General features: G+C 42.8%; 1 protein-coding gene across 1 annotated transcript in view; it reads left to right on the top strand.

Moving 5' to 3' along the window:
- Positions 1-6,199: 6,199 nt before the first annotated feature.
- The window catches only part of SGTB (small glutamine rich tetratricopeptide repeat co-chaperone beta), a 143,329-nt gene continuing 129,808 nt past the window's right edge, over positions 6,200-19,720 (top strand). The window contains exons 1-3 of the mRNA XM_085631826.1: positions 6,200-6,328; positions 10,204-10,325; positions 18,446-18,549. Of these exons, the coding sequence (XP_085487952.1) occupies positions 10,226-10,325; positions 18,446-18,549 (204 nt within the window). The 5' untranslated portion in view covers positions 6,200-6,328; positions 10,204-10,225. The remainder of the gene's footprint in view (positions 6,329-10,203; positions 10,326-18,445; positions 18,550-19,720) is intronic.

The raw sequence follows: 19,720 nt of genomic DNA, 5'->3' as shown, positions 1-19,720 counted from the left end.
GCATTGAATTCTTACCATCTTTTGGCAGGACAACTATGGTTGCTTCAGTTGCTGTGCCCCCAAAGTCCCTGACTTCATGAAGTAGAGAAAAAGATTAAGAAGTGTGGGGTGGGGACTAAGAAGACTTAGACTAGTGTTGCAATGCCGAAAAGGTGGTGTTCCAGGGTAGGGGTTGCCCAAAGAAATGGAACAAAATATGGGGGAGATGGACTCAATATAGAGGACTTTGAGTCATCGATTAGAAACAAGGGTAGAGGAAAAAAGGGGGAAAATATATACTGTACCGAATTGCAATGTTCTCAAGGCTGAATTTAATGAAACGATCTGTACAATTTACAACAAGAAATATTGATGTAAAGACGATAACAATGCGAATGTGGTAAATGTTAGTTGATTGCAGCACTGCCAGGTCATGATTATGTATCTAATAAAAAGAGTTAAAAAAAAAAAAAAAAGTGTGGGGCCTAGGGTGGAAGCAAATGTTTTGTAAAAATTGGAAGTAAAGCCATCCGGTCCTGGCACCTTGTGTAGTTTAAGTGATTTGACCGCTACAATGACCTCTTCTAGTATTGTTGGAGAATTAATAATACATTTCTCTTGTTCGGCGATGAAATGTAACTGTAAACCATGTAGGTAAACTTTACAATTCTCAGAGGAGGGTTTAAGGTCATCCTTATAGAGTTGAGGAAAAGTCTTTGAATATGTCCACAATTTTCTGAGGGTTTGTGTAGGGCGTATTCTTCTTGTGCTTAAGGGAAGTGATACTTGTGCTGGTCTGCTTGTGCTTCAGGTATGAGGCTAACATTTTACCAGCCTTGTTTGCTTCGCATAAATGTAAGCTTTTGTATTTATTAACCCATACCCCTGCCTTTTCATTTAAAATTCTATTATATTCATATTTTTTGTTTGCAAGGGTGGAGAGGGTGTGTGCGCATCAGAGGTAGCAACGTGTGAGGCTTCTAGTGTTTTGATTTCTCTCCTCAGGAAATTGCTATTGTGAGGTTTATTTAGGTTTTGATTGTATTTCTATTAATGAATCTCTCACTGTGGCTTTGAGCGCATCCCAGAAGGTAGTCAGGGACACATCTGCCTTTGAATTATCTTCGATGTAGTTTAGAATAGCATTCTCTATGCTACTTTTAGACACTGCAGTGCGGATGGTTTCATCACTGAAACGCCAGGTTTTGGAGAACCGTTTTGTGTTTGTGACTAATAGGGATAAGGTGATGGCAGAATGATCTGAAATTAGTCATGGGAGAATACTAGTTTGGTCGATGAGGTGGGTAAAAGATCCAGAGATCAGGAGGTAATCAATTCTGGAGTATGAGTTATGGGGGGAGTAAGAGATGTAATCCCTAGTGTCTGGGCGTTGTTGTCTCCAGGCGTCCTGAATATTAAATCTAAAGCAGAGGTTCAGAAGGGATTTGTGAGATTGGGGTTGATGGAACGCGGCTTTCGATTGTCTGTCCCTCCTTGCATCATCTAAAACCTCTTTTACTATTCAGATATCCCAAACAAGGCTTTCTAAGCCCTTTCCTGGCTCTTACCCCCTCCCCTCTACTAATTCCAAACCTCCTCCTTGCTGCTATGATCTTCAAATAAACATTTACCAGACCCTTCCCTCTTCTATTCCCAGACTCACATGTCCACCGCTCAAATTAATTTCATATTTCCCTATACTAATTCACCACTAATCTTGTTTGGGTTTTGGAGTAGCTTGCTACTTGCCATAAAGCACTTTGACACTTAATCGGGTGTACTAAGAGCTATGTAAATGCAAATCCCTCACTCTTCTATCCCTCCACTATCCTTATCAACCCAAATGAATGATTGAATGAAAGGATCTTATAAAGCGCCCGGCTACTCAGCAAGAGTGTTCCGGCGATAGAGGTTCACGCATGACAGGACTCAGAGGCACGTCTAGGTCTTAAAAAGCCAGGTTTTGAGGTATTTCTAAAAAGCTGCCAGATCGGTTGTTGCTCTCAGGGTGACAGGTAGTTGGTTCCGTGTTTGAGCCCGAAATATCTCCCCCCCGTACGGGTCAAGCGTACTTTGGGGATGCAGGCGAGGTCAGTGGAGGAAGATCTTAAGAGTCTTGCTGGTATATAGCGGCTAGCACACTTTTTGAGATAGCTAGCCTCCTTGCCATGGAGGGCTTTGAAGAATATCACCAGGGCCTTAAACCTGATCCTTTCTTTCATTGGAAGCCAGTGAAGAGCCTTAAGGTGAGGGGCCATGTGCGTCCTGGGCTTAGGGCTAAGAATCGCCGTGGCCGCGGAATTTTGAACCACTTGTAGGCGCTGGAGGAGGTAACCCCGGCAAACCCAGGTACAGGATATTAGCGTAGTCTAGTCTAGAAGTCACCAGAACCTGGACCACTGTCTTCCTGGTATCTGTTGGGGGAAGCAGGAGGAACTTTTTTAGCATGCGAAGCATGCCAAAGCAAATACCCACCAGTGCCTGGACTTGGGATCTCATAGGAAGAGCACTGTCTATGAAGATGCCAAGGTTTTTTACTGTGGTTTGGGCTGAGAAGGGAGGGGGGCACCTCCTCAGGCCAACATTTACTCTAATTGCTCACAGAAGGCAAGCCAAAAAAGACAATCTCTGATTTGTCAGGGTTGCATTTCAGCTGGTTAGACTTAAGCCAGTTAAACACCTTCAAGAGGCAGCCTCTGATTTTGTCCCCATCAAAGTCTGCACCTTTGTCACAGGTAAAGATCAGCTGTGTATTATCAGCATATGATATAATCTTAGCACTATTGGTCTCTGCCAAGGGTGCAAGGGGGGGCATGTATAAATTAAAAAGAGTCAGGCTAAGGATGGAGCCCTGAGTTACTCCTACTTTCATGCTGGGCATGGGGGATGAAAAAGAGGGCATTCTTATTTCCTGCTTTCTATCCTTCAGAAAAAAAGTTATCCATGCTAGTGCTGCAACCCAAAACCTATGTTCCTTAATCTATCGAGAAGTCACTCATGTGGGACTGTATTGAACGCTGCCGACAGGTCAAGTAGTATGAGGACAGCTCTACCCCTCAGGTCAAGCTTTTCCTTTAAATGCTCTGTCACTTCCAACAGTGCAGTCTCCATGCTGTAATTGGCCCTAAAGCCAGATTGAGTCATGTGCAGCAGATTGTGACTTTCTACGTGATCAGAGATCAGTCTGTTGACATGTTTCACTAGTACCTTAGAGAGAGCCGGGAGGAGGGAGATAGGACTATAGTTCGCAGGATCATTTGGGTCGGCGGTCGGTTTTTTAAGGAGCGGTAGAATCTTTGCCGGCTTCCAAATGGACGGACTGTGCCAGTGAAAAGAGATGAATTTAGCACTTTATGCACTATGGGTAGGCTGTCCAGTTTTAGGTTTAAACCTATAATAACTGATAAAACACCGCTGAAAGAGAAATAGCCCTCACCAGTGAAAACATATAAACACTGAAAAAACACCTGCACAACCACAAACTAAATGCCATTCAAAGAGAGAAAAAGGAGAGTGAAAGAGTATTTTTTTTTATTTCTGAAGGGGCCAATAGAATGAAACTTTGTTATACAAGCTAGCAGCAATAAAAACTAGGCTAACATTATTCTGCTTGAGTTTTGTTGTTTAGGGATGCCACTAAAATATTGTTTCTTCTTCCTTTTGCTTTTTTCAGTTTTGTGGTCTTTGGTCTAAAGATACAGGGCTTAGAAGCATGTTTTAGATCTTGTTTAATTATTTTGTAAACTGTAGAGAATCCAGAAATATCAAAATCATATTTGATATTTTGGCTGTGTTTGATTCTTTCACTGATAGGTAAAATGGCTGGGAATCTTTCCAAATTCATGTCATCACATTTACCCACAGAGAATGGGTAAACACTCTTGATACATCAGCCCCCAGTTTCTAGTGAGTCAGTATTGATAGTAGGCAAATTGCAAACACCTCAGGCTTTAAACAGTCAATGCAAGGTATAGTGACAAGTATATGTGAAAAGAGTGCTATTACCAAGCATCTGGGATAGTGGTGAAAACATTATACCAGATTTTTGGAAAACATGGAATGCAGTGTCAAATTGAATGCTCTGCAAAATGAGTCTTTCTCAATCTTCAAGTGCACCAGTATTGGCATGGAAAGCTATGTCAATGGCCAGAGTTAACAAATTGTGTACTGGCTGTTTTGGCATTTCCAGTCTCAAGTGCCAATGTTGAGAGGGCCTTTTCACAGAAAAAGGTTTACATGGGAAGGAAAGAGTGAGCGCACATGACTAAAGACTCACTGAAAAAGTATTGTATGGTGTACTACAATAAGTTACATTTGCAAAAATGTATTTGGACTTCATATACACTATACGTACACTGTCTATATACCATGCGCTATCAGTGCATAAAGCATGTAATAATAAAAGCAAAACATTCCATAAACACCGGAAAAACACTTTAGCTCCCTTTAAGGCCCTTTAGGTATGTAAGCGATTTGTCCAGTTATATAGCCAGGAGTTGTAATAATGCTGGGGGTTGTAGGGGTTCAGAATTTTTGACCCAAGTCTGATGTAGGTACGGGTCCACCCCTGTATCCCTAGAGAAAAACTGTTGGATAGTGACAATCTTGTCACAGACTGACATGTTCACCGCTCAAATTATTGAATATTTCCCTCCGCCATGCCCACGCCAACCCTCCCGATTCAGGCGGGAGACTACTGATTTCAAAGCTAGTCTCCCTGCCTCCCAGTTCCTGCATGCAAAAACCCGATTCCTCAGCGGGCTTCAGATTGCAGGGGCTGGTCTTGTGTGACTCGGATTATGCACTGCAAGCAAGTACACAACATTTTTGTCACATTCTCTCTGACTGCCATAGCGATTCCTCTGTGTTCCTGACAGGTATGGAAAAAACGTATATTTGAATTTCAGATATCTGATCCTGCATCAGCACACTTGCAAGTCCCATACATGCCAATAAACCTGATGCAGGCCGCAACAGAAGTCAATGGAAGAAATACATTCTCCTGATTATTATTTTTTTATCTCCCCCTAGCCTTTTCCAAAATGTTGGCATGTATGCTACACTAATTTACCGCTTATCCTTTTTATGTTCCAGAATAGCGTGCTACTCCCCGAAAAGCGCTTCGACCCCTAGTCTAGGGTAGTAAGCGCTGTATCTGCCGCTGACCGCGGCCCCCACAGGGGGCCACTAGAGCGGTCGGCGCCCTAGTGTCGCCTGGGCACCGGTCACCCCTCCAAGCCCCCCCTCCTGGGGGGCAGGGACTCCGGCCTGTGTCCTCCTCCTCTTTCCTGCCCGGAAGTGACGCGAGGGGCGTCACTTCCGGGGCTCCTCTGGGCGTGGGGGGAGGCTATATAGCCCTCCCCCACCATGCCGGCGTCCTCTTGTCGCCTCGCACGCCTAATCCCTCCCTACAGCTTACCCGGCGTGGTTGGCAGGTGGGGGTGAGACTATTCTAATATTTCCTTTTTTCGTTGCAGGCGGAGTTACAGGGCGATCTGGAAGCAGGCCGGTACCAAGGGTACCTCTGCGCAGCACCATAGGGGGTGCCAGAGCCAAATCCGAGGAGCCTCAGGGGAGGGTCCCGGAAGCCGTGTCGGCGCCCCGCTAGTCCTTCGGGTGGTTGTGGGCCTGAACAACCGGGGGTTTGCTATGCTACGCTCCGCCCCGGGAAGGGGCGTGAGTAGAAGTTACCAACGGTCACGTGATCCTGGAAGAGAATCACTTGGACGGCAGCAAAGGCGGGGTTCGCCCCAGTGCTGCCCGGCTCATCAGGCGGACAGGCGGCCCAGTTGGTTGCCTGCCCTTGGATCGCCCGTAAGATAACCCACCTATTACATAACGTGTATGTAATAAACCTGCAGCATTTTGTACCCAATCAAACAGTCTGAGTGTGTGTTATTATTGGGTAATGTATTTTGTTGGCGGGGGGACTGAGGGGTGCCAATGGCGATACTAAATGCAATTACAATCATCAGTGCTCAAGTCTCCATCCTCCTCGTTGAATTTCTCAAGCAGTTGCTGTTGTGCCCAGATCATTAACTCCTCCGCTGCCTGTGGTGCCCCCTCATCGGTGGAACGGAAGCATTTTATAAAAACCGTTTGGAAAAAGGTTGATTTTGCGATCCGAGATTTGACTACGTAAACGTGAATAGTTGCAAGCGATCAAATTCATAGGTGGTCTCTTCAGGAAGTCGCATTGTCCTTCCTTTATGTCACTGGTTGTGTTGGACCAGCCCATCTCGAGCAGCAGCAACGCAGAGCGAACAGCTGCAGAGGGCGCCTCCCAGCCCTGGACATGCTGCGATGCTGGTGGACTGCATCAGTCTCCCTGCGCGATCCTCTGTGCCAGGTAAGAAAGCTGCCGGCCTTGTTGCATGCAGAGGCGGCTTCTCCGTTACCGACATTATTATTAAACGAAAATAACAGTCGGAAGGTCCGACCTCCAGAAAACAAATGAACGGCATAAGACTCCTTGAATAAGGAAGGGTTAATAAAAACCCTTAGAAGGGAGGTTTAAAGACCAAGAGAAGCTAAGTCGAGACAGACTGGGGAGGGACAGGCTGATTTTGATGAGCGGCTGTCGAGAAGAGATGCAGTGTGAGGGCTAATGAGAGCCCAGGGAAAGAGGTAGGTGATATTGTAATGAAGACGCTGTTCAGAGCTGAGCAAAGTAGAACGAGCGTGGAATGGACGCGTGGCTATAGGGAGGGACGTATAGGGCGTGCTAGAGTTTGTCATAGGATAGTGATGAGTAAGAAGGCGATGGATGACAAGCGGGAGTTGCAGCTGAGGGGCTGGGGACACGAGCTGGGGAACGTAAAGCGTGTGAGGTGATGAAATGAGTGTCAAGGAAGCAGCTGCTGGTAAGGAAGGAGATTATGTAAGGCTGATGAAAAATGCGTAATGTAGCTGAGTCTTATGATTGTGATGTGCGTAAGGGTGCTGAGGAGAACACATGAGATGCTAGAGTATGCCCTACTAATGAAAGACTAAAGTGCGGCAAAGATGATATGCGAAGAGCTGATGAGAGGCTAAAGAGTGATACTAATTTTGCTCGTTAGTGGAATGATGGGGAGCTTGTGAGGGGTGTTAATGAGCTGCGGCTAAGGCCGAGGTGCTCATGAGAGCCTGGTAAGAGGTGTTGGTGATAGAGAGTAGTAAGCCAGGTCCTTACAAGCTGCTAATAAGTCTTGTGCTTCAAAGAGGCGAGAACGTGGTGTTGATGCTAGTGAGATAGATCTTGATGAGTAGCAGAAACGAGGCTGGTTATGAAGGGCTTGTCAGAGACTAGCGAGGAATTGCTCTAGAGTAATGTGCCCATGAGAGTCCTACAGGGAAGGCGCTGATAAAAACCTGTGTAAAGATAGTGACGAGGAGAGGCTGCTCAGGGAGAGATGCTGTTGAGGAAAGGGCTCACACAAAGTTGTTGGGCGAAATCCCACAGGTGTAGATAGCACAGTCTCCTAGTTTCCAAACAAAGTCAGTCATTTACTGCTGCATGCTTACATGGAAGTTTGGAAGAAAATAACTTTTAAAGAATGAATTAAGGATATGCTGGAAAAATCCACCAATGTTGTCATCTATAAGGCTGGGAAACCTCCGGAGGACTGTTCCTCCAACCACCCTATTTTGCTGATCAACCCAGAGTTCAAAATTTACACCAAAATACTTTAGTGTCGGTGATTACGACACAGGTTCACTAGGACAAATGCAGCTTTATGCCGCATCGTTGCACGTACCACCACATAATCTAAGGCCCCACAGCGCTTCTGTTACTGGACTGCGAAATAGTCTTTGACTCCTTTGACTGGTCCTTTCAGGTACTTACAAGGATGGGCTTTTGGCCATGCCTCCTCTCCATTGTCAAAGTTTTTTATGTCTTACCTCGAGAGCAGGTAAGAGTCAACGGTGTTCTCTCCCCTACATTTCCCATTGGTCGCAGAACCCGGCGGGGCTGCCCCCTCTCCCACACTCTGGCAAAGGAACCTCTAGCAATATGGATTAATTGTGGTGCTTCCATTGGTTATGAGGGTCGCATAGGGCTATATGCAGAAAATGTGCTGCTCTTTAAGTGTCGCCCAGATATTTCAGGCCCCCGGCTGCTCCAGATACTGCTCCTTTTTGGCAGGGCCTCTGGGCTACACTTAAACTTGCCTAGCATAAATGCATACCGTCTACATACGTGGGTGGGATGGCCATGGCCGACTTGTATCTCTATTACTGGGCATCCCAGATCAAAGTAATTAATGACTGGATCTTTGGAGGCCATGAGAATCCGGTATTCTGGCTTGAGGGGTACATTATCGACCCGTCAGCATATAGAGGGGCTACTGTATGGGTACCCACTCCTCAGATTGCTCCAAGAGATAACACAAGTCCCTCTCCTATGCTGGGGAACACCTCTCCGCTGGATCTGATGGGATCACAAATCAATGCAGGAAATCTCCATGGTGCATGGTACGTGGCTTGCACATCCTGCCCTACTACAAGACTTCATTTGTTAGAACTTAATCGGCATTTCCAAACTGGGTGATGTGTGAGTAGGTTCGCACATGAAATCCTCCACAGACCTCCAGGCAGAATTAACATTATACAAATCTCATTTCAACAGATATCTAAAAATACATCATGCCATGATGGCACACCAAGCCACACTAACTGATCTGCCGGAACATAACGCCTTAGAGCCCAAAATCACCTTCAGAACTCTGGGACGTGGTGTTATCTTCACCCTCTACAGATCCCTGGTCTCGGAAATATTGCATTTACATAATATACAATGTCCAGCAGTATTCTTTAAAGATTTCTTTATTATCCAATGGCTATTTTGTGTCACAAATAACTACTCCAGGACAAGGGGAGTCAGGGAGCAATCCCTGGAACTATTTTACAATTTCTGTTCACCACAGGGACAAAGTTGCTTGGATTGTGTTTCCTGACACCGTCTACATTACTCTTACTCTACATTCCTGGTGTCTTCATCACTGTCTTCTCAGGGACCCTATTACAAGAGACAGAAATGAGGGGTAGAAGTGTTTCGGGCCCCTTCCCCTTGGAAAATAATTATTATCCATCTGCAGTCTTCAACTGACTTAATGTAATGTCCCAAGGGCTTGAAAACTTTGCTCCTCTAGATGTTCTGAAACTATAGTTGCTAAATGCCTGGCTGCTGCTCTTCCTTCTGGTGCCATGAAATCTTAAGGTTGCATGAAAGAACCACAAGTGGAAAAACCACGCGTGCCTCTTCCACACAACCTAAACAACGACTGCGTCTTAACCACGCATTCCTTTACCACGCATGCCTTTACCACATAATTTCGTGGTAAAGGTATGAATGGTAAAGGGGTATGAGTGGCTAAGGTCACGACCCCCCTCCCCCAACCTAAGCTACAAACTTCCCCCTTTCCCCCTCCCCTGAGGCATAATACCCTAACCCCTAATTTAAAACAACTACACGACCACCCTAGCCCTGAAAACTAGCCTGAACCCCCCCAGCCCTGAAAACTAGCCCCAAACCCCCAAGCCCTAAAAACAAACTACCTCCAACCCCGACCCTGAAAACTATCTCCAACCCCCCTCAGTCCTGAAAACTACCCCTGACCCACCTCCAGCAGACAAGACTACCCCGACCCACCTTCAACCCACAAACCTACCCCAACCCACCCCCAGCCCACAAAACAACCCCTGACTCACCCCTCAGCCCACAAAACAACCCCGACCCCAACACAGAAAACTATCGCCGACCCACCCCCAGCCCACAATACAACACCCGCCCCACCCCCCAGCCCACAAAATAACCCCAACCCACCCCGTCAACCAAACAAACCCAACCCCCCAGCCCATAAAACTACCCCGACCCTCCCATCCTACGAAACTACTACAAAACAACCCCAACCCACCCCAGAACTACACCCAGCCCCACTTACATCAACGCTTACTGCGACATCTTCCTGCTTCCGTCTGCTGCAGCTAGACCGCGCAGTGCCTTAACCACACATATGCTTGGTTAAGGCATATGCGTGGTTAAGGCAAGAGTGGTTTAGCTCGCAGAGTCGGAACACTTGTGGTTTAGCCCACTGTGTTCCAACTGTTTCCCAACCGTAAATGTATAGGTACACTGTATAAGAAACTTTCTAACATGGTTTAACAAATGATTCATCTGTGAAACTCTGTTGCTGAAAAATAGTTAGCACATCTAACTTGTTTTTCAATCTGTTTATTTAGGTTAAGCCTGCAGATTAGTAAAATGTCCTCAGTCAAGCATCTGGTGTATGCAGTTATCCAATTTCTGCGAGAACAGAGTCGAGTGGATACCTACACTTCAGATGAACAGGAAAGCCTGGAAGGTAATCTGCAAACTAACAATCTAGTAAATCAGATCTTCCTCTGCACAAAGTAAGAAGTAAATGGTTTTTTGAAGTGAGTTTCTTAAGTTTCCTTCAAGGAAGGCAGTTTTATATCTTCAGCAGGCTTGCACATATATGATGAATATACTTTTTTCTTTTAATTACTTTGACAATCTTAAATCTGCCTGCAGACAATACTCCCTTGATGGTGAAAGCCAGCTTCAGCATTAGATAGGTTATTTCTTGAGTCGTCCATTAAGTGTATAGGTCTTTGAAAGTGGAGCCAAGGTTTAATTCTAGCAGGTTGAAGCCACTGTGAAATACTGTATGTTTACTGTTTCAGAAATGTTGATGTTCAGTGATTTCGGTGACTATTTTCAAATGTCAGTATTTATGGTAACTCTGCACCTTTCGTCAGGTAAAAAAAGGTTGAGCTGTTGGCATGGGTGAAAATGCCATCTGTTTTGCAGGAAATTTCCGTAACCAGTGTAAAAGTGAGTTTGTTCTAGAAATTGGTAGCCACAAAATTGGCAGTGAAATGATTGGTTACATTTGTGAGGTCCTAAGTGTTTATCTTGTGTTCAAGGTAGAAGAGGAAGGAAGGGGAATAAGTAACACAATAATATAGAGTTGTGTTAAATAGGAGTTCTTCTAATACAAATTATCTTAGATGACCATACTTTTAGTCTTTTACTCATACTACAGTAAGGTTCTCCAACAAATTTAGTTACATCATTGTTACTATTACCATGGTTACTACTTGTAATATTAGCTCTAAATACTTCTTGATCATTCTTCACAAGAAACATTTAGAACAGAACATTTATTAATCTATTTATTTTTAAAGATGTTTTATCATGCACAGGCATCATATTTTTGTTACCTCAGAGCACTTTACAGAAAGAGAATACAGCTTGTTGGTATAAGGGGAGGATGGAATCCATTAAGATCAATGAGTGAAATCCTTCAACTGCAATCTCCTTTTGTGTAGTGAGTTGAGTTAAAGGCCAGGTTGACTAATTATTCTAACCATTTAGAGGAGTGTTCTGGAACAAATACATTATGCGATTCTTGTTGCTAAAGAGTTGAAAACTATTGTTAGCAGGCATTCAGCTGTTATAACCGTGTACGTTTCCACAGCCATTTCCAGAAATCTGAAAACCACTGGAATTGGCAGAGTTTTTGTTGATATTTCGGCCACATTTGACACTATCAACCATAGAATCCTCCTTCACACACTCATCAAGAACACTAGGATAGGTGAGTCTCACCTGAGGTGCTTCTTTTTAGCCCTACAAGACTTAAAACCGCACCCCAGCTCCTGTCTGTTTTCAGGAGACATATACACTCAGCTTACTTAGTTGGAAAAGAGCAGGTTTAGCTTCAAAAGTTACAGACATCAGTTGGATCACCCCAATCAAGAATTGTATCCTTTTCCAAGAAACATGGGCAACAACAGGTGTGTTTCATGATGGCTATACTTGGTTTGCTACCTATGCAATGCCTTCACCCTCAAGTGGGGCTATAGGTGATTTATGTATCTGGTGTGACCTGCCACTAAATTGTCATGTTGTGATGCTTTCTACTAGTCTCCAGTATCTGCAGTTGTTTCATGTAACTTGGACAAGGGCCTTCTCCTTATTAATCAGTAATACCTATAACAATAATAATTTATCTTCATGTGATCTTACTATTTTCTTGTAACTATTTAATAAGGTAAACACAGCCCTTAGAAATGCCAGATGGTCCCACCAAACTTGCATTATTATTGCGGGGTGACTTTAATGCAAAACCTGGTACATTTATACTCAGAGTAACTTTCTTTCTACTAGCAGTGAATGCACCAATCCGAACTTGAAAAATGACCGTGGTGGGGTCATTTTATATAAACTTATAATATATAATATAGTTAATGTTCATGAATCTCCCACCTGGATGAGGACATTAAGCCAACATACTGTAGCAGAGGTTGCTTTTCTATCATTGAATGTGTTTCACTAGAAGCGATTTAGGTATAACTTTAATTGAGCGCACTAGATGTAAAACCAACTTCAGTGACTTGCCTGTCACTGTTCAGCTTACTACTAGCCATCTAGATAACCATGCTATAATTCCTCTGCTAGAAACATTAAAGGATAGGGTCTGAGACCCAAATGGCACCATGTTGATACCTGTGATCTATCGCGTAATCTAATAAATGTTAGACCTGGTGATGTTTGTCTTTTTCTTTATTTCACTGCCAGCCAGGATTCGGTACTCACCACGTTTAATGCTATTACTGTGATTGTTATCAATTTACTCCTAAAACACTTGAAAGGGCAGCAAAATAACCCCAATAGATAGTTTGATTTATCGTGTCCAGTGACCAATTGCCGTTTTTGCTCTGCCTTGACGAGATCCACTTGTGTCAGAAATAAGGCGATCTTCTGTAGAGCTCAGTGCAAAATCGCTATTAACAAAAGGAAACTGTCAATACGAGAAAACGCTTTGGATGAAGTAGAAAGCACCAGTGAATTAAAAGATTTTCCTTTGTTTCGGAAAATGGTTTACTGTTCTTAATTAGCAAAGTTAACTTGATGAAACACGTCTGTTAATGTATATAAATAACCTTTTGCAAGCACCTTAAAACTTTTGTAATTGTAATTTGCACTATTCCCATATCAGCTTTGTTCTTTTAACATCACTCTGATTTGCTGGCTCCTGTTTGGTCAGCGTGTGCCGGCTTGACTACCTCTTTATGTGTTTCTCCCTCTCCTGGATCAAAGCCAAATTACTGCTTCCTTTGTTTGTTAGTACCTTGTTCTGCTCACACGTTCTGGCCCGAACTATTTTATTTTTCTAGTTGCAGCACTCTCTAAGAGTGCATGTGTTTCTAGGTCATTCTTCCCCTTATTATTATTATTATTATTATTAATTAACATTTGATAGAGCGCATGGCTACCCTTAAGCATCCCAGCGCTTACGACAGCAGGCAGTCAGATACAGTTCACGCTCATGTCTGGAACAGCCATGTTTTTAGTTGTTTCCGAAACGATAAATGGTGAATCGTTGAACGGGGATCGATGGGAAGCATATTCTATAGTTTTGCAGTGTTATAGGCGAACATTCGGCCTCCAGAACGTGCTCTTTTGATTTTCGGTACTGTCACCAGGAACAAATTCGCTGAACGCAGACTTCTCGGGGGGCGATGGAAAGCTATAAGTGAGAGATTGATTTGAGGGCCCATACCCCAGAGTGTTTTGTGTACAATGCATAATGACTTAAACATTATGCGTTCCTTGATTGGTAGCCAGTGTAGCTCTTTTAATGCCGGCTTTTCCGAGTGTGCTTTAGGGATGTTGCGCAGCAAACTGGCTGCGCAATTCTGGACCACCTGTAGTTTCTTTGTTGTGGACTTTGGAGTACCCAAGTAGAGGGAATTTCCATAATTCAGCCGTGATAACACCAGTGCCTGAACCATGATCCCACGTGCAGATTCAGGGAGAAGTGGAAGAATTTCTGGTATCTGCCTAATGATGCCGGTACATGAAGCTGCTAATTGTACTGCTTGGTGGTCAAAATTGAGTGACCAGTCCAGCCAAACACCCAAACTTTTAATCTTTCCTTTGGGCTTTGGCGCCAGGCCAAGACTATTTGGCCAACTCAGGCCTGACGTGGCGCTATAGCAGTTACCCAGGATCATTAGCTCCGTTTTATCTCCATTAAGCTTGAGACACGACTGGTCCATCCACGTGGCCACCGTTCCCAAGCAAGATTCTAGATTAGCTGGCACCTTCTTTGGGTGGCTTAATGCCACCACTAATTGAGTGTCATCTGCGTAAGTTATAAAATGGATTCCATATGGCAGGACTAATTCTGCAAGCGGCCTTAGATATATATTAAATAGGGTGGGACTCAGTGAGGAGCCCTGTGGGACTCCGCATGTAAGTGGCACTCTTGCCCTCAAATACCTGGTATGACCTGTCTTTCAGAAAGGATTTGATCCAGGTGAGAGCTTTTCCTGATACTCCGATTATTCTTAATCTGTGGAAAAGAATGCTATAGTTAACCGTATCGAAATCGGAGCTTAGGTCAAGCAGGATGATTGCCACCGTGCCTCCCTGGTCTAGGATTTTTCGTGATTCCTCCACTACTGCTAACAGGGCCGTTTCTGTTCCATGATTTGGCCGGAATCCCGTCTGGGAAGAGTGCAGAATCGAGTGGGTTTCTAAGTACACAAAGAGAGTTCTATTTACATGTTTCTCTAGGATTTTACTAGTCATGGGGAGGAGCGAGACCGGCCGATAGTTGCCCCATGCGTCTGGGTTAAGGCTAGTTTTTTTTTTTTTTAGAAGTGCTCGTATCATAGCATGTTGCCATGACCTGGGCACTTGGCCCGTTGCTAAAGAAGAATTGAATACTTCTAATAGCACCGGTAGAATGATATCCCCCACCTTGCGCAACATGTGCATGGGGGCCGCGTCCAGGGGGGAACCTGATTTAACTTTGGAGAACAGTTGGTATAATGTATCTAAGTTCAAAGCAGGAATATCTTCTAGCCGTGGGGAACTACCCCCCAGAGATTCTACCTCCTGGTCCAGGTTATCGAGGTCGGAGGCATTGGGAAAGGTATTGTAGATATCTAGAATGTCTTTCTTAAAAAATTCTGCAAGTTCCGAACAACGTTGCTGGGAGGATTCTGCAGATAACTTAGGTGTCGCGCACTTTATCAGATTTTTCGCTATCAGGAAGATTTCCCTAGGAGCGTTTGCTGCCCCTGCAATTTTCTCCTCATAGTAATGTAATTGTGCTCTCTTAATTTCTGCCTGATAGATTTTTATAGCTGCTCTGGAGTTCTGTTTTATATCAAGGCTATACTCTTTCCTCCAGGCTCTCTCTGGTTTTTTACATTTTTGCTTAAGTTCCTGTAACTTAGGAGAGAACCACGGTGACGTTTTTCCTTAGGCCTATTTGGACTCCATTTTAGCCGAATTGACTTATCCAAGGAAGATTGGACCCGTTGATTGAACGTGTCAGACGCTATGCCCCTAGTCCCTCTCCATGCTGTTGCTCTAACCCACTCCCTTCAAATGGGAAACAAAATTGACAAAGCCAAAAAGTCAATGTTTTTGACGTTGTCAACTATGGCCCTTGAAGTTTCTGCCAAGTAATTGGACTTTGTACTGAAGCCCACATTGCCAATTTCATCAATACAGAATTAGGCCAACCTTACATACTTTGGAAAATCAAACCACCCATCTCCAGAAACACTTTTTGTGGCTGCAATACCCAGAGTCCTCGCTAGAGCCTGAGAAGAACGACTCTTAGATGGTTCACGTGGTATCACTCAGCTGTTCTAATACCAGTTAGAATTTAATTGTAGCATTCTGGGTGCCCAGTGACTGCTGGGTTATGGATTGTCACCTATGATAAGCCAAGAATCACTTTAAACTGAGATGCAGCTATTAAATCAAAGCTAATCTTTTCATGATGGTTTCCAAAACAAAACAAATGGTGTGAGTGAAAACCCACTGGACTTGAACACAAACTGGAACCATCTACTGCATTAACCTCATCAGGAATCTTTTTCATTAATCACAGGTATTTGTAGAGGTTGAGCAAACTTCATGTTCACACAGATTCCTGTAGCTTTCGAATCTAAAAGACATGAAACAGTCTTTTCATGCCCATCTGGAAGCGTCATTTCCATTGCCATAATCATATGGCAACTGAAGTCTGCATGGCATTCAGTATACCTTAGGGAACTGATTTAATTTCTTCACATAACAAGGCTTGTTGTTTCATTGTCAAAGAATCTAGTTTTTTGTCTGCTGTTGTTTCTGTGTGATGTTATTTATGCTTATCTTTTTAGTTTACCCCAACAGTTCTTAACAAAATCAAGATAATGTGGACTAGGTAACATGTCTGAAAGCATTTACCTGGATTCCAAGTCCAGGAGGAGTGATGAATAGTCAAACGTAGGAATTCCTTAGTTGTCTCTTAGAGGCACAGATCGTCACTTTGGTTTCCATAAATAGTTCAAGATTTGGGTTTTCCCCCGATTAAACTTGGCTTTATTCCCAGAGCCATTTGCACAACTAAATTCAGCTTATTTGCGTAATGACTAGAATAAGTTACGCTTATTTGCGTAAATGACTTGATTTACGAGTGCAGTTCAATTAGCAATTCACAATTATTGAATTTGCACCAGTTAATCAATTTACCCAAAGTTAATATTGTACGCAATAATATTAACTCCTGTCAACAGCAAGACTACTTCACTATCCAGATTGGGAATGGAAGAGGAGCTGCCACAAAACTATTGAGGTTTTTGGGAGGCAGTATTCCCTCCTGAAAAATATTTTCCCTGAAGGCAAAAGGAAAAAATGTAGCACATGTAAATGCAATTTTGGTAAAAGTCTACACTTTGGGAGACCATGTATAAAGGCTTACTCATGTGAGTGTTCCTGGAAAGCAGTGGCTTTTGGAGCTCCTGGAAATGTTTGAAAGTTTAAAAAAATTGTAAATCTACACAGAAACAGAGTTATGAACTTGTTTGGTTAGATATACCTTATATGGTCGATTGTGTTTACCACCTGTGCCATATCAAATATGAAGCTACATTTGTTAAAACAATAAAATAAAAAAAAACACACAGAAGAACAACTAATACCATAATAGCAGAGAGATTATTAAGTGTAAAATTTGCTCTTGTGGTATTTGGTCATGTGAGCAAATTCTTTTTTTGTACTTCAGATTTCTTTAGGTTGTGTAGTTCTATTTCTTGTTCGTTGTTACAATCTGTCAATATTCCTCTTTTGTGCAGATAGAGTATTGTCACGTAAGCATCTTTTGCACCAGACAGCAATTTTATACAAAGGATGAATAATTGAAGCTAGTGAATCAATACATAGTGCATTTGTAGTTATTTCTGAGTGATATCCTGCCTCTGGTTGCACAGCAGCAACATTTGACGTTGGCACTTTTCTCCTTTAATGATGTCAGCGCTACACAGCAGAGATTCATAACTCCTAAAACGTCAGTGATGCCTAAAGAGAAGTAACAAAGCTGACCTCTGCATGTACATCAGTATTTAATGATGGAACATCACCACCAATTCAGCTTGCCTACATAACCTAAGTCAAGGTTTCTAGTTTTTGTTTTTTGTCGCACTTGCGGTTCTCAGTCAGTAGCCTGATTTGTTATGGCCAATATGATCCTTTGTTTGGAGTATGTTCTTTCTCTCATACCTAATAAAGGTTAGCAGTCCTTGAAAATACCATCTTCTCCAGTAGCTGTTTCCCAGCTTCTTACATAAACTCCAAATATTAAAAGCTTACCCCCCTATGTGGATGAATGGAAAGTTGATAACTGCGATAAGTATCATTGCTGAAATAATCAGTTACATCTTTAGCAAACTAAATTGCTGTATCCCGTTTTTAAAGTAGTCCAAACACATTCCTCCATCCACGTTATGTATATGTACTTATATCTGGCTTTCCTTTTACAACATGGCTATGATAGATGCAAGTGGATGTCTACATTTTGGAGTTGTCCTCGATGGGTAGCCTGGTTAAAGTAATGAATCTTTCAGTTCTTGTGATCAGGAAATCATGCTGCAAGCCCTAGATAAAGATAAATGTATGGTTCTACCAGTCTTTAGTGTGTTATTGGCTTTTCACACTGTTGATCATAACATGTTAAACTTCATTGGCAATGGTTCTCAGACGAGCTCTGCAATGGAGGCCATTCTGAGTTAAATAACAATAAATATAACATCCATATCGCAGCCTCCTGTTGACTGTGGGTTTATCAATTTGCCAAATCTATGTTGAAAATGAAGAGCCCGCTTGGTACTATAATAGGTGCTTCTGAATTTTGGATCATTGTTAATGTGTTGTTCAGCAGCTGAGTTAACGGTACAAACCTTAAGGAAACACGTCTCTGCCCAGAAACTTGTCATCAGCTATGCTTGACTTATAGGTCTCTCTATTAAGATTAAGGTTGCTATTACTTCCATTGGTGAATATACTACTATTGCAGTCACATTGCTTTGCTCAGTACACTGAATTACCTATTGTTGTAAAGCAATATACATGACTTCGTTCTGAAATTATTTTTAAATGTATTTTTTCTTATAGTTGCAATTCAGTGCCTGGAGACAGTTTTCCAGATTACTTTAGATGACACTCACCTTGCAACACCACTACCCCTGGAAGAAATGTTCACAAATAATATTTGCACGGTATGTATTTGATTATTTTCTTCATCAAAGAATATTGTATCCTTGTGCATGCAGGCATTTTACTTTGATATGTTTATTGACCCAACAATAGCAGGTCACCCAAAATATCCCCATGTAAAAGTGCTTGAGATGAAAGGCTCACATGCATTCGGAAAACAGGTTTGATAGAGGAACTTGAGGTCGGGTGCTGCAGTCTCTAAAAATACATTTTCAAGTGTAAGTTCTCTTCAGTAATTAAATCTTTTTGTATATGTTATTGAGAATTTCTGTTTTTATGGCAGAGGAGGATTTAGGTGCATAGAGAGAGAGGTTTTAGTCTAGGAGTACTTATTGTTGATATGTTTTAGTAATCTCCGAGAAAGAAAACATTCTTAAAATGGAGAGAATGAAAAATACTTTAATTTGCACAACTAGCCCAATAAATGTGGTTCATATTTCGTTACTGGGTTCTTACCTTAGCTCATCTCAAGGCAGCGTTGGCTGTTTTCCATACTTTTATTTCTTCTCTCGTGGGTTGCAGCAGGTATCCAATCCCAGTTCCATTATAAAAGCAAATTAGAAATGATGTAACCCCGCTTTCCTGTCTGTCTATGTTAACTGCTAGGTCTTCCAGGACTTTAAAGGCCCAGTCATTAACCACCACCATTTGCAAGGCCCAATAATAGTCCCAAATGTTGGGGAGTTCTATACCCTCCATATGGACTGTCATGGACAATGTGCACAATGCTATTCTCTGGACTCCCTCAACCCCATAACAACACCCCCATCTCTTCCTGTAGTTCTCTAAAAATGGATAAGGAGATGTAAGGGGTATGGGTTTCATTATATATAAGAAATGCAGCAGCAGAATAATTTTATAGAGCACAGCTCTCCCCAGCATTGGCAGTGGTAATGTCCTCCACGGTCTTGCCTCCTCCTTAATTTAACTAAGGCTGGTTATATGTTTCTTGTTAGGAATAAGTCTTTGCTTCTCGTAAGTTCAATTCCTAGTTACTGAAAGCCTTCCTCTCTGACCCTCTTGTCAGGTTGTGATCATCTCTTCATTTGCCAGTTCTAGGTCTGAAGCATTAGGGATTTTTGCCACTTAATTTAATTTTCCAAAGTTACTCTGAATCTTACAAAAATCGTAGTAGGTATTGTTACATCCAGTTGTGTCACATGCAGGAGGGTG

Source organism: Triturus cristatus, chromosome 2_1, assembly GCF_964204655.1.
Source record: "Triturus cristatus chromosome 2_1, aTriCri1.1, whole genome shotgun sequence".
Lineage (NCBI taxonomy): Eukaryota > Metazoa > Chordata > Amphibia > Caudata > Salamandridae > Triturus > Triturus cristatus.
The sequence above is the reverse complement of the archived record's forward strand: the minus strand, read 5'-3'. Positions and strand labels throughout refer to the sequence as shown.